The sequence below is a fragment of the Gaeumannomyces tritici genome, assembly GCF_000145635.1.
Source record: "Gaeumannomyces tritici R3-111a-1 unplaced genomic scaffold supercont2.2, whole genome shotgun sequence".
Taxonomy (NCBI): domain Eukaryota; kingdom Fungi; phylum Ascomycota; class Sordariomycetes; order Magnaporthales; family Magnaporthaceae; genus Gaeumannomyces; species Gaeumannomyces tritici.
This window is the reverse complement of record NW_008804546.1, coordinates 289,044-302,959: the sequence shown is the minus strand read 5'-3', so window position 1 is coordinate 302,959 and position 13,916 is coordinate 289,044. Positions and strand designations below refer to the sequence as shown.

Genomic DNA, 13,916 nt, shown 5'->3' with positions numbered 1-13,916 from the left:
GGCCGACTGGCGACCGACTGTCCCCCCCCCCCCCCCCCCCCCCCGCCGTTCTTGAGTAAAACTTGCTGACGCAAAAATTCCGTGTCCGTTATCGCAGGCGCCGGAGAGTCGGGCAAGTCGACGGTCCTGAAGCAGATGAAGCTCATATACACCCAAGGATTCAGCAAAAACGAGAAGCTCGAGTGGAAGCCCGTCGTGTACAACAACATCATACAATCTTTCAGAGTCATATTCGACGCCATGACCGAATTGGGCATTCAGTTCGAGAACAAGGAGAACGAGGCATGTTTCACGCAACTGAGACAACCCATGGACAAGACCCCTCGCGCCGAATAAATGGTGTCGGGATGCGCAGCGGACTAACCGTTCCTGGAGCTGTAGAACAACGTGGCGCGCCTATTAGAAGACCGAGAAATCAGTGCCCAGGATGCGCTGCCAATCGAATTCCTCGAGCCCATCAAGCAACTGTGGGTGGACGCAGGCGTCAAGAGGGCCATCGCCAAAGGAAACGAGTTTGCCCTACACGACAACCTTGACTAGTAAGTGCGCCTCGATGATCCCCGAAGCCACATCTACCACCCTCGGCGCCCGAGCCGTGCCACCGTCCCGCGGCCGCGCAGCCAAGCATAGAAATATGGGAGAGTCAGCTGGCGGCACAGGGTGCTACCCGACTTGACCGAGCGTAGTTGACTGACTGACTGACTGGACGGATTGCAGTTTCTGCGAAGACTTGGATCGGATTTGGGACAAGGCCTACGTGCCAACAGACCAGGACCTCCTCAGGTCACGATTAAGGACAACGGGCATCACCGAGTCGGTGTTCGACCTGGGTCAGCTGACGTACCGCATGTTCGACGTGGGCGGGCAGAGGTCAGAGCGGAAGAAGTGGATCCACTGCTTTGAGAACGTCAACTGCCTGCTCTTCCTCGTTGCCATCTCGGGCTACGACCAATGCCTTGTTGAGGACAAGGACGGGGTAAGATAATGTTGCGGACCCTTTCTCCCACGCAGCAGGAAGTACCAGCGGCCTGTTGGCTGAGTTGGCGTCACGAGGCCGGGCGATGGCGCCCAGATGGATGACTGACGTTTCTGCATTGCTTTCTTTTTCTCCAGAACCAAATGAACGAGGCCCTCATGCTCTGGGAGTCCATCGCCAACTCGCACTGGTTCGCCAAGTCAGCTCTGATCTTGTTCCTCAACAAGATGGACCTGTTCAAGGAAAAGCTTGTCAAGAGCCCCATCACCGAGTACGGCTTCACCGACTACCACGGCCCCGTCGACGACTGGAAGCAGGCCAGCAAGTACTTCATGGATAAGTTCCGGGCACTTAACCGCAACCCGGAGAAGGAGATTTACGGCCACTTCACCAACGCGACCGACACCAACCTACTCAAGATCACGATGGGGTCCGTGCAGGACATGATCATCCAGCGAAACCTCAAGCAGCTTATACTGTAAGGAAGGCCCGCCGACCAAACACCTACCTAATTGCATATCTCTTGGCGAAGGGGTGCAATAATAACACTCTGGGCGTCGGCCTCGTATACGAAAAGGATTTGAGCACACAGCACCCCTTCCCTCCGCTCACGGCACTATACAATATCTGCCTTGTGCCTACCTCCCTACCTCCACCTACCTTATGCTGCGCTGGGCCCCATTTTAGCTGTGCCCTCGCACTCCCTCGGCCTCCCTGGCGATGAATCAGCATCAGCAAGTCAGACAACCATACAAGCTTCAGATACCCACGGTCGTCGACTACGGATTTTACTTGATTTTATTTTCTTCCACCTTCTTGCTCTTCTCCGCACCTCATCATCTCCCTCTCCCTTTCCTTCCGTCGACTCTGCGAGCAGGCGTCCCGCAATATATTGCAGTTCCTCTTCGGTTCCTCGTATTTTGGGTCACCTTCCCACTTCCCGGCTCATCACCTTTCGCATCTCTTCCTGTCTGGGTCCGCCTTTCACGTTTGCCATTGGGTGGTACAAATAGTCGTACAAAATAAGTCGCAACCTTGTCGCTTTTCCCCTTGATTGTTATTCATTATATCTTGGTCAGCATTTTGGAAGCTTTGGGTATGATATAACGAGCCGCCGAAGCCATGCAAACAGTTGGTGCGTTAGACCGTTGGCGCGGGGGCCTGTCGCTCGCATTGTGGACAAGGGCCAGATATGGGGGTGTTTTCGTGTGTATATTTATGCTTGGGATTCCCAGTGATCTAGCCAGCGATGACTCTTGGTCAATGTTAGCCCGTGGTAATGGTTGGCCGGTTGCCAGGTGTGTTTTAAGGAGGACACCGCATTGTGGCCATGGTGTTTCGACCACGTCATCGCGTCTAGCAACACAAGTTATTCGAACAAAAAAAAAAAGCCATTATGAGATGAGAAATAAAGGACTGTGCTTCTAGAGAAACCATCCGGACCACATGGCAAATGTGAATGGAGACTGCAAAGCCGGCGGCCTTTTTAGGATACCATCCCTTGGCGCCCGTGTCTTTGAGACCAAGAGGAACCGGCTCGAGGCGCCGTCCATGGCCCATGTGGCGGGTTGCCTGGATGGATGAAGATGGTGTCCGATTTGACAGACAGCCTAGGATGGCTGGACGCGCTAGAAGATGCAGGAATAAGGGGTAAAGTGAGAGGGCGAGGGCGAAGAGGTCCAACCATCGAAGCGTGCGGGGTGGTGTTCTTCTGCTCACAGCTAGTAGCTAGGCTAGGCGCATGGTCCTTTTTAGTCTGTTGGTTGGGCCCGCGGCTCAGGCGAGTCCTGTTTTGCTCGTGTCCTGACCACACTCCCTTTTTTAACCCGACTTTTTTTTTTCGCTGTCGTGTTGTAATGCTAAAGCACTGAAAATGGTGAGGTGGCTGTGGCTATTTCACGTTTTTGGTGGATTTTGTGAGGATCATTTATTTGTTTCATACGGTGCCTGCCCTTCCGTTCACCAGCATTCGGGAGTACATTTTCTCTCACTATTTTCGGCACCCCCCCCCCCCAACATCTGAACGGCAAGGCCGTGCTCGGCATCGACCGTACCGGAACGGCTAGTCGCATCTTTGACCCCTTTTCGCGCATCTATATAGGGTACTAGGCTATCCTGCCTCGTTTTGCGGTTCACCTGATCGGTTCCCAACTCAAGGAGCTTGCCGAGCCTTCCCTTGCGTGTGGGGGAGAGAGAAGCTCTGGGATGTATGGGGTATGGGTGAGTGTTGCCGCCATGGTGCGGACACTATGCGGGTGAGTCGCGGAGGCGTGCGCATGTTTGCGGGGTCTGCACTGTGGGGGTGGGTCCGCCCTTTTTGGTTGGCCCAATCGTGGGGCCGCAGCTGTGCAAATCGGCCTGGCAACCATGGTTTGTTTGCAGAACCTGATTCGACCTCAGCTGTTGGGAGGGAAAAGAGGAGGCAAAAGTTGGTACGGCCTGACTTGGAACAATGTTCATGAGCCCTGGAGACCAGATCCCGAGTCGTACCACTCGGCCTGTCCGCTTGGGTGCAGAGAGAAAAAGAAGAAGAAGAACTGCTGCAGCAGAAGCTCAAGCAGATCATCGATGTTTCTGTGCTTTTGTGCCTCACCTTTGGAATTTGTTTACATCGTCAGCTTCGCTTGCCGAGCACACTCCTCCACACCGCAAACGCTTCCTCGTCCAATTAATATCCCCGCACTATAACCACAGTCATCCCCGTGAACAACCGGTAGCTTCGCAAGAAGCCAAAAAAAAAAAAAAAAAAAAATGTCGGCTGCCACCAAGGAAGGCCCCGTCGTCGGCACGGCCCTCATGGGCGACGGGCGCGGCGGCAAGCAGTCCAGTTGACTCGCGGGGATCACCCGGCGCTGCCCGTTCCTCGGGACGAAAAGGGGCGTCGCGGTGATCGCCGTCGCCGTCGCCGTCGTCATCGGCGGCGGCCTGGCGGGGCTGGCGGCCCTGCCCAAGAGCAGCGGCGGGCCCGGCTCGGGCAGCACCAGGGGCGAGGCCGCCAACGCCATCAGGGAGGACGCCGCCTTTTACGGCCAGTCGCCGCCCGTGTACCCGTCCCGTAAGATGCCGCTGCTGTTTTTGACACTGTATTTCGTTGATTCCGATGTGTGCTGACGTGGCTTTTTTTCTTGTTCCCATATACAGCTGAGATCACGGGCCTTGGCGAGTGGGCCGAGGCGTACGGCAAGGCCAAGGATATGGTGGGCAAGATGACGCTCGAGGAGAAGGTGAGAGAAGCATGACCTGTGAAGTAGAACAGCAAAAAAAAAAACACGCTTGCGATGCTCACACATATACACCAAAAACAGCTGAGCCTCACCGCAGGAGTCAAGGCGACGAGCAGCTGCCCGGGCAGCATCCCGCCCATACCGCGCCTCAACTTCACCGGCATGTGCCTGGCCGACGCCGGCCAGGGCCTCCGCGGTGTCGACTTTGTCAGCTCGTGGCCGAGCGGCGTCCACGTCGGCGCCAGCTGGAACCGCGCGCTGGCGCTCAGGCGCGCCCTGGGCATGGGCGGCGAGTTCAAGAAGAAGGGCGCCAACGTCCTGCTCGGCCCTGTCGTCGGGCCCATGGGGAGGACCGTCAGGGGCGGTCGGAACTGGGAGGGTAAGCCGCCCTTTGTCTTTTTTTTCTTTATTCTTTTTTTTGTTGTTTCTTCCTCAGTGTGTAACTGACGACTTTGTGTCCTTTTAGGGTTCTCGATCGACCCTTACCTGTCGGGCATACTCGTGGACGCCACGGTCCGTGGGATTCAGCAAGCTGGTGTTATTGCAGCCACAAAGGTGGGCTCGGGGCGAAACCCATCTTCGTTGCCATCCCCTGGACAAGGTGCTAACTTGAGCAATACTCTCTCACAGCACTTTGTGGGCAACGAGCAAGAGACTCACAGAGTTCCGAGCGGCGATGTTGCGGCAGTCTCCTCCAACATTGACGACAGGACAATGCATGAGTTATACTTGTGGCAAGTACAATCTTAAAGCCTTCCCAGCCGTATTCATGCTAACAAACGCCACAGGCCCTTCCAGGATGCCGTCCATGCTGGCACTGGCAGCGTCATGTGCTCCTATCAGAGGATAAACAACTCTTACGGCTGCTCAAACAGCAAGACGATGAACGGCCTGCTCAAGACAGAGCTGGGCTTTCAGGTTTGTGATTATGTCACTGTAGCCGGAGAGGCTATCAACAACAACCCGCGCTAATCACAGCATGTTGCATGATAGGGTCATGTGGTTTCCGACTGGAATGCTCAGCACGCGGGTGTCGCAACGGCACTTGCGGGCTTGGACCTCACCATGCCTGACGACGGCAAGTTCTGGGGCCCCAAGCTTATAGAGGCGGTGCAAAACGGGTCTGTGCCCGAGGCTCGGGCTACAGACATGGCGATCCGGTAAGCGTGCTCTATCTAAATAAAACAGCGACCCTAAGGGACCTACTAACGCAGTACAGAATTCTGGCCCCCTGGTTCAAGATGGGCCAGGACCAAAACTTCCCGCCCCCCGGCATCGGCATGCCGGCCGATGTATCCAAGCCACACGCCGTCGTGGACGGACGCAACTCCTCTGACAAGCCGACACTCCTTGACGGCGCTATCGAGGGCCACGTGCTGGTCAAGAACGCGCGCAACGCGCTCCCGCTGCGGAAGCCGCGCATGATCTCCATCTTTGGCTACTCGGCCAAGGCGCCCGACACAAACAACTACGCAGCGGGCAACATGCCCTCCTGGATCTGGGGCGGTCAGTCCATGCAGCACGAGGATCTGGTCAAGGGCTTTGGCAATTCGTGGGAGGCTAGCTACGTGCCTGCGCCCGTGGCCATCAATGGCACCATCTTCTCGGGTGGCGGGTCGGGCGCGACCTCGCAGTCGCTGGTGAGCGCGCCCTTTGACGCCATCACGCAGCAGTGCCTGGCCGACGACACGGCCATGTTCTGGGACTTTGTGTCGGCCCGGCCCACCGTCAACCCGGCCTCGGACGCGTGCCTCGTCATCGTCAACGCGGCCGCATCCGAGGGCTACGACCGCCCGGCCCTGCGTGATGACCTGACGGACGGCATGATCAAGCACGTGGCAGACCAGTGCAACAACACCATCGTCGTCTTCCACAACGCCGGGCCCCGCCTGGTCGACCAGTTTGTCGACCACAACAACGTCACGGCCCTCATCTTCGCCCACCTCCCCGGCCAGTCGTCGGGCGTGGCGCTCGCGTCCATCCTGTGGGGGCAGGGCCAACCCCTCGGGCAGGCTCCCCTACACGGTGGCGCGCAACGAGTCCGACTACGCGGGCGTGCAGGACCCGGCCCTGGCGCGCGGCCGCTTCGCCAACTTCCCGCAGGCCGACTTCAACGAGGGCCTTTTTGTCGACTACCGCCACTTCGACGCCGCCGGCGTCGCCCCGCGCTACGAGTTCGGCTTCGGCCTCTCCTACACCACCTTTGCCTACGCCAACCTCGGGATCGACAGGGACCCCGCCGCGAGCTGGGAGCCGGCCCCGCCCGAGGCCGGGCGCCCGGCGGCGCCCGGCGGGCCCGCGGCGCTCTGGGACGTGCTGGCGCGCGTGTCGGTCGACGTCTCCAACACGGGCGCCGTGGCCGGCGCCGAGGTCGCCCAGCTGTACCTCTCGCTCCCCGGGTCAGGTGGCGCCGACGGCAGTGCAAGTAGAGGCGGCGGGTCGGAGAGGACGCCCGTGCGCCAGCTGCGCGGGTTCGAGAAGCCCGTCGTACAGCCGGGCCAAACGGCCACGGTCGAGTTTGCCCTCACGCGCCGCGACCTCAGCGTCTGGGACGTGGTGGCACAGAGGTGGCTGCTGCGCGGCGGCGCCTACACGGTGCACGTGGGCGGCAGCAGCCGAAATCTGCCCATCAACGGGACCTTTACCGTCCCTTGAGCTGGGCGGTGTCGGCCGGTAGACGCCGGGGTAGTTACCTAGGAAGCCTGATTTGGAAGAACAAGGGGCTAGCTAGAAGCGCTAGGAACTTTGGTAACTCTTTGCCCACCATTTTTTGGGCTTACATGGTCTGGGGAAACAAAGAGCAAGAGTCGAAGCAAGCAGACGCAGGCAGCCGAACGGTGGCGTCTAGAATATGCTACAAACGTTTCGTCCTGCCCAGCGCTCAACATGCAACAAGGACTTCCTAAGTAATAAATATACTGCAACATTACAGGAGAAATGAATCTTGGTCACGACCATACCATCGTAGCGATCAAACCAGCCTGAAGGCCCATACATCCTACGGCTGTAGCAACCTCAACAGCCGACCATGCATAACCAGGCGCCCCGCCTCACCCGCCTTTTCCAGAATTGGCCGGGCTTCAGGCTTGCTTGGCCCACGGACAAGAAATCCAAGAAGACATTAATACGCTCGGAACGCGTCTCGGGGATGGGCATGATGTTGCTCAACCTTCGAGTGGGAAAGCACCGTACAGGTACGGAATAATAACGTACGTATAAAGCGTTGCTCGCATGTCCCATCTGTTTCATCAGCTGACCCATACCCCTTTCCTCAGGGACCCCCTACACACCAGCCGAAGCGATCCTGAACCTCACACCACAATTTGCGCCGCCACAGAGGCGATGCGCGACCAGAAGAAGCACGTTGTCATACACGCTCGCGGCGTGTGGAGTGAAGAGTCAACCAACACCTGCAATTCATAAGAACCGAAGTCACAGTCGACACAAGAGAGTGCGATACCGAGCAGTGGCTGGAGAATTCATACAAGGAGAGTCCTCACTTGGCGGCGTTCAGCTGGGGGCCCGTTGAGGTCGCCGAAGTCTGTGTGAGGTGCACTGAGGAGGGCAAGCGGTACTTCCGCGACGTTGACAAACAGGAGGTCACCCTGGACGACTCGGCGATCTTCCTGGCTTTCAGACACCCGAAAACCGGCAAGATCATGAAGGCCCTCATGGAGAGCACGCAAGCAAGCTCCGCACACACCGGCCCGGAGACGTGCAAGACCGGCGCTGAAACGGCCGACGTCGACTGAGAGGTATGTCTAGCTACCCTAGCAACCGTAGCAAGAGTGTGAGCGCAGGCTCCAAGGGATCATCTCTGGATTGCTAACAAAGTAGTTAGGCTTTTGAGAAGTCAGAATTCCTCTTCTCCTTCCCCCCTTTTTCATCGTGTAACAGCAGCGGCAGGGAATAATAAGTAAGGAGTGAGGAATAAGACAAGTAGAATGATGGGATTTGTATGCTAGCAAACAAGGGAAAGGGCGGACGCTTGATGGAGAATGTGTTGACGATGATGTCGTTTGAGCCACCCACTGACCAATCCACTTTCCGTTTATGGAGTGCGAGAGCCTGGCGTGCGCGTTTGATTGGCTATTTTGGAGCTGCCCCATATTTGAGGCTCAGTCATCTTGGGAAGCATTCGAGTGAGGAGTCACGAGCCGGCTGGCGTTTAAGCAGTGAGATGCCTTTAATGCTTCTCTCTCGCTGAAATATGGTGGATGCCTTGTTATTGTTCTTTTTCTTTTCATTTTTCTCTCGCTGGTTGGGGTTTATAGGTTTCAAGCATTAAAATTGTCACTGCCTTTGTGCCAAAACAAAAGGATTCGCTTGAATAAAAGAAATTGGCCTCGAATCGATGTCATCTATCTATCCCTGTTTTTATTTCTGTTCTTATTCCTGTTCCTGAGGGGGCTAACCCATTGGAAGCCGACGCACTTGGCCAGTCTCTAGTTAGGTAATCCAGATTTGGGTTTTGGTCTCACAGTGCAGGCGGACGCCACAAACAGTCACATCGACCCGTGAAGCTGTGGCGCGCACGGTGGCGACCAGTTGCAGCCTACAACTTGTCGCCGCAGCTGGCCAATATATACCAGAACCTCCCCACGTCCAAGATCCCGGAGCTAGCTCCCAACTTACACCTTCACATATTCCCATATTCCGTATCAAATAAAGGCCGTCAAAAATGCCTCGGGTTGTTGGCCGCTGGGATACCAGCGATGATGAGCGACAATGCTGCTCTCATTGGGAGCTCACCAGTGGCAAGCTCATTGAGGTTGGTGGTACGTACCGTGACCCATCTTCGTGCTTGCCTGGCGAGCGCTGACACTTGGCCGCCCCGCAGATCGCTTCACCCAGGAAGCCTTCGCGTTCATCGACGACCTGCTGGAGGAGCAGCCGGTTGCAAGACCAGCAAAGCGCCAGCGGGTGCAGGGTCCTATTGAAGTCTACGGCGACGAGCTCGTGGTCTCGAAGCGTTCAGCCTTGGTTGAAAGTTCAACACCCAGCCGCCATCTGAGCAGGCCAAATGTGGGCGTATCGCTGCACCTCAACCACGCCGAGGCCGCTGGAGGAGCAGGGCTGAATCTACTGCTTAGCTGTTGTCGTCGCCTTGACAAAGAATCGGCGTTTTGTCTGTCGATTCACCTCCCAGACGGCATCCCCGAGCCAATTCGCGCTTTCATCGACTTCGGCGACATGGTCCCGCGCACGCGCAAGGCTGGCAACCTCACCATGTTAACCGACCTCGATCTCCGGCTCGAAGGCGGCGAGGCCGTCTTGTCACTCAAATTCCGGCTCCTCCTGGAAGTGGGTTCTGCCTCGACGTCCCCCTCTACCTACCGCTGGGGCTGGGTTAGAAAGGCTCGCAATCTGGCCTTCGAGGCTTTCATGCCGGCTGTCCCTCTCGCGACTACGACCAACGGGTCGCCACAGGATTTCTACAGAGCAGCGCACATCACGGAACCTGACTACTCATCCATGCACATCCCGGGGCTTGCTGCGACGCTGTATCCATTCCAGAGGCGTGCGGTTCGGTGGATGCTTGGGAGAGAAGGCGTGCAATGGCATCCGCCTGTCGACGGGGCCTCGCATGGAACCATCGCTCCATTTGCCTCACAGCCGGCGACCCCTGTCGGCTACACCGAGCTGCAGGATGTCGATGGCCAGGAATTTTACATCAGCGAATTCCATGGTGTCACGGCCCGAGACGACTCGGGACTGCGGCGAGACCGAGTCGAAAACGAAAAAGGCGGAATCCTTGCCGAGGAGATGGGTCTTGGAAAAACACTCGAGATTCTCGGGCTGATCCTCCTCAACCGTCGTCCTTCCGCTCCCGACCATGTCGTTAACGTCTCAGCCCCAGATGCGAATCTAGAGCTCAGCGGTGCTACTCTGATCATCACGCCCGAGACTCTTCGGGACCAGTGGGCGAGTGAGCTCTTGAAGCATGCGCCAAGGCTTCGCGTCATGGTCTACCGCGGCATGCGAAAGGTGACCAAGAAGCATGTCGACGCCGAGAGCGAGGCTGCTTTAGTGGCACAACTTGCTGATCACGATGTCGTAATCATGACCTACAATGAACTCAGGAGCGAGATTCATTATGCGATACCGCCTCCTGATCGTTCTCGAAGGCGCGAGAGAAAGTATCACCGCCCACTCTCGCCGCTGATGCGGATTTCCTGGTGGCGCGTCTGTCTCGACGAGGCGCAGGAGATTGATAGCGGTGTCGGCCACGCTGCTCAGTTGGCGCAGATGATCCCGCGTGTGAATGCGTGGGCCGTTACTGGAACGCCCATCAAAGACGACCTCAAGGACCTTCGGGGCCTTCTCTTGTTCCTCCACTCGGATTTCTTTGTCCTGCCGAATGTCTGGGACAAACTTGTCAGCTACCAGGGGATCTTTCGCCATCTCTTCCGTCAGATCAGTCTGAGGCATACAAAACACCTCGTCAGAGGCGAGCTCGAGCTTCCAGCGCAAAAGCGCTACGTGATCAATATTCCCTTTAACGCGGTCGAGGAGCAGTACTATCAAAGGCTCTTTCGCTCTCTCGTCAAGGCATGTGAGCTGAACGACCAGGGTGAGCCGACGACCGAGAACTGGAGGCCCGAAGAGCACACCCGCGTGATGCGGAACTGCCTTGATCTACTACGAAAGGCCGCGCTGCACCCACAAGTGGGCGCTCGAGGCCACACAGCAGGCCGCAACCCACTCCGAACCGTGACCGAGGTTCTAGATTTCATGCTTCAGGAGGCGGACAGCAACTTCCTGACCAGCCAGCGCGCTCTGCTGGCTTTGAAGCTCACCAGGGGCCAACTCTTTGAAGAGACGCCGAGGAAGAAGGAAGCGCTGGAAATCTGGCAGGAGGTTCTCGATACTATTGAGCCGGTTATCGGGGCCACGCGCGAGGAGATTCGTATAGCACAGTCGAGCGCAGCCGATGACGACGCAGATGACACAAGTGATGAAGAGGAAAAGGCAGGGAATTTGCGTTTACGAGAAGCACAGCGAAAGCTGCGATATTCCCTCGAGATCCAGCACAAAGCCATCTTCTTTCGCGGCAACGTCTACTTCCAGATAAGAACCGACAACGACATGACGGATCCTGAGGACAAGGATGAGATTGAGCGGCTGAGCAAGCTTGAGGAAGAATGTTACGCCCGAGCAAAGCGTGTTCGACAAGAGATCCTCCAAGACTCTCACCAAAAAGCTTCTAAGCTCATGGCCCGGATCGAGGACAAGGCGAAGCGCCAAGACTTTGCTGTAATCCCCAACATGGAGTGCGACATACGGCCCGGGATCGAGACGAGCATGATCGTGGACATGACGGAATCTCTATGCGCAGCCTTGAACGAGCAAGCGGATCAGCTCGACGGCTGGCGCCAGCGACTCATCGAGCTCGTTTGTAAGCCCCTGGTCGACGAGGACGAAGACGTGGAAGTGACTGGCGACGAGTACGGCGACTCCACAAAGGTCCAGGAGGAGATGATCGTGTTTGTTCAAGTCATCAGAACAGCTCTTGCTGACCGCCACGCGGCCCTCTCGGGCCAACCTGTCAGCAAGCTTGTTGTGGTTGAGACTAAGGCATCCATCGCACAAGCGCTGGAGGGCGAGGGTCCTGCCCCTGAGTTACTGATCGAGCTGTTCGACCAGCGAGCACGTGTGTCGCCAACCAACTGCCAGGGATCCGTCAGGTCCTTGCTTGGTGACCTTCGAACGGTCTCGGCTTCCCTCAAACACCAAAACTCGGATCGTGCGCAGGCGGAGCAGGCAGTGGTTGAGCAGCTGCAACAGAAGCTGACGGCCATGTGGAATAAGCAAAGCAAGGCCCAGACGGTGATGGAGCAGGAAGTGGACCTTTTCACATCCATCATGAACATCCGTGTCGAATACTACCGCCAGCTACAGGCCATTTCTGACGACCTGGCGCCCTACCAGGGCGCCAAGGACGACGGGGCTCGGGCTCTGACAAGCATGGAGGCCCAGGAGAAGACGCTCAGCGACAAGATTGCAAAGGCTCAGGCTGAGCACCGGTACTGTGAGTATTGGGGGCTCCGTAAAAGTTTCTTTGGCTGCCCGAGTCGCTGACATATTTTGTTTACAGTGCTCAACCTCAAGGGTTCTGGGGACAAGGACGAGATTCGAATGTGCCCCATCTGCCAAACTGAGATCACGAACGGCGTCATCACCACGTGCGGACACCAATTCGACAAGGACTGCCTGCTGCCATGGCTCAGCCGCGCTGGCAACTGCCCAACCTGCAAACGCCCTGTCAGGCCATTCCAACTACATCCTTTCACGCTGAAGCCGCAGCAGCTCAAGCTCATGGACAGCGGCGATAAGGACTGTGACGCAGCCGGCGGCACCAACAACGACGGCCGGAAGCCGTCCAGCCCCAAGTCCAAGAATGACATATACTCGTCGTTCAACGCCGAGAAGCTGGCCGAGATCAAGGCGGTGGAGCTGGACGGACCTTCGTACACGACCAAGGTGGACGCCATTGTGCGTCACCTCCTGTGGCTTCGGGAGAGCGACCCCGGGGCCAAGTCCATCATCTTCTCGCAGTACACCGACTTCTTCAAGGTGCTTTCGGACGCCTTCGACCGATACCGGATCGGGTTCTCGTCCATCAGCGACCGGGCCGGGATCCAGCGCTTCACCGAGGACCCGGGCATCGAGTGCTTCCTGCTGCACGCGCGCGCGCAGTCAAGCGGTCTGAACCTGGTCAACGCGAACCACGTCATCCTGTGCGAGCCGCTACTCAACACGGCGCTCGAGCTCCAGGCCATCGCGCGCGTGGATCGGATCGGGCAGCAGCAGGACACAACGGTGTGGCTGTACATTGTCGAAGGGACAGTGGAGGAGTCCATCTACAATCTGTCGGTGCAACGCCGGCTCGAGCACATGGACCGGAACCTCAAGGGCAAGGCGAAAGGCGTCGACGAGTCAAGCCTCGAGATAGCAAACGCCCTGGAGATGGAACAGGCGTCGCTCACCAGGCTCATGCGCAAGCGCGAGGGCGGCGAGGAGGTGGGCGAGGAGATTGCGATGGACGACCTGTGGACGTGCATCTTTGGCCACGTGGGCCGCCGTGGTGCGGATAACGATGGTCGGGCGGCGGCGGCGGCGGGTGAGGGCGTTGTCGTCGACGGCGGTGAAGACGAAGAGCTGGCAGAGGAGATTCGCGGGCACGAGACAAGGTTAAGGAACGAGCCCGCCATCCGCAGGCGGCTGCTTGCTGATGCCGCCGAGGAGAGGCGCAGGAACGTGGTGGTTATCGAATCGGACGACGGCAGCGATTAGGGTCAATTGCGGGAATGTCGGGACCACAAGGTGGTGATTCTTTTTGCAGTGATGTACGAAATATAATACAAAACACGTAAACGATCTGATTTGCGCTGCTAGTGTTTGGAAGCAAGAAGGTCACTGCCCAACCCGGATGGGGTGGACGGCTATGAAAACTCTCCCCGGGGGGTTTGCTCCAGTTTACAATGTGTACTCTACAACTACACACGAGGCAGCTACGGCACGCTACGGTATAACAACTAACTACGAATGCTGTTTCACCAGCCCCTTATGAAAGGAGGTGCCCACTAGCCAACCCACAGGTGGGCACCTCCATCCCTTGCCCCCTTTCCAGCCCGAGTCTTCCCCATGTTTCAAAGTATATCATCTACTTAACCCATGCACCTAGTATCTGTCTATTTATTTTGCGTATTCAA

At 57.3% G+C, this 13,916-nt stretch overlaps 4 protein-coding genes across 4 annotated transcripts in view; all 4 read left to right on the top strand.

Moving 5' to 3' along the window:
* GGTG_02653 (guanine nucleotide-binding protein alpha-2 subunit) overlaps nucleotides 1-2,409 on the top strand; it is a 5,044-nt gene extending 2,635 nt beyond the window's left edge. Inside the window, exons 2-5 of the mRNA XM_009220428.1 lie at nucleotides 98-282; nucleotides 382-539; nucleotides 718-976; nucleotides 1,114-2,409. Of these exons, the coding sequence (XP_009218692.1) occupies nucleotides 98-282; nucleotides 382-539; nucleotides 718-976; nucleotides 1,114-1,458 (947 nt within the window). The 3' untranslated portion in view covers nucleotides 1,459-2,409. The remainder of the gene's footprint in view (nucleotides 1-97; nucleotides 283-381; nucleotides 540-717; nucleotides 977-1,113) is intronic.
* A 1,318-nt stretch (nucleotides 2,410-3,727) lies between these two features.
* GGTG_02652 (hypothetical protein) lies at nucleotides 3,728-6,855 on the top strand (the record flags this gene model as incomplete). The annotated part of the gene is made up of 10 exons (XM_009220427.1): nucleotides 3,728-3,798; nucleotides 3,853-4,031; nucleotides 4,118-4,200; nucleotides 4,282-4,579; nucleotides 4,667-4,755; nucleotides 4,831-4,934; nucleotides 4,989-5,118; nucleotides 5,194-5,360; nucleotides 5,420-6,184; nucleotides 6,213-6,855. 10 exons carry the CDS (start codon nucleotides 3,728-3,730, stop codon nucleotides 6,853-6,855), a joined length of 2,529 nt encoding a protein of 842 aa, XP_009218691.1.
* Nucleotides 6,856-7,228: 373 nt separating this feature from the next.
* GGTG_02651 (hypothetical protein) lies at nucleotides 7,229-7,952 on the top strand (the record flags this gene model as incomplete). Its single annotated transcript, XM_009220426.1, has 3 exons — nucleotides 7,229-7,394; nucleotides 7,476-7,591; nucleotides 7,668-7,952. 3 exons carry the CDS (start codon nucleotides 7,229-7,231, stop codon nucleotides 7,950-7,952), a joined length of 567 nt encoding a protein of 188 aa, XP_009218690.1.
* An 843-nt stretch (nucleotides 7,953-8,795) lies between these two features.
* On the top strand, nucleotides 8,796-13,592 carry GGTG_02650 (ATP-dependent DNA helicase). The gene is made up of 3 exons (XM_009220425.1): nucleotides 8,796-8,978; nucleotides 9,041-12,232; nucleotides 12,299-13,592. Exons 1-3 carry the CDS (start codon nucleotides 8,882-8,884, stop codon nucleotides 13,495-13,497), a joined length of 4,488 nt encoding a protein of 1,495 aa, XP_009218689.1. The 5' UTR covers nucleotides 8,796-8,881; the 3' UTR covers nucleotides 13,498-13,592.
* The last annotated feature ends 324 nt before the right edge of the window (nucleotides 13,593-13,916 follow it).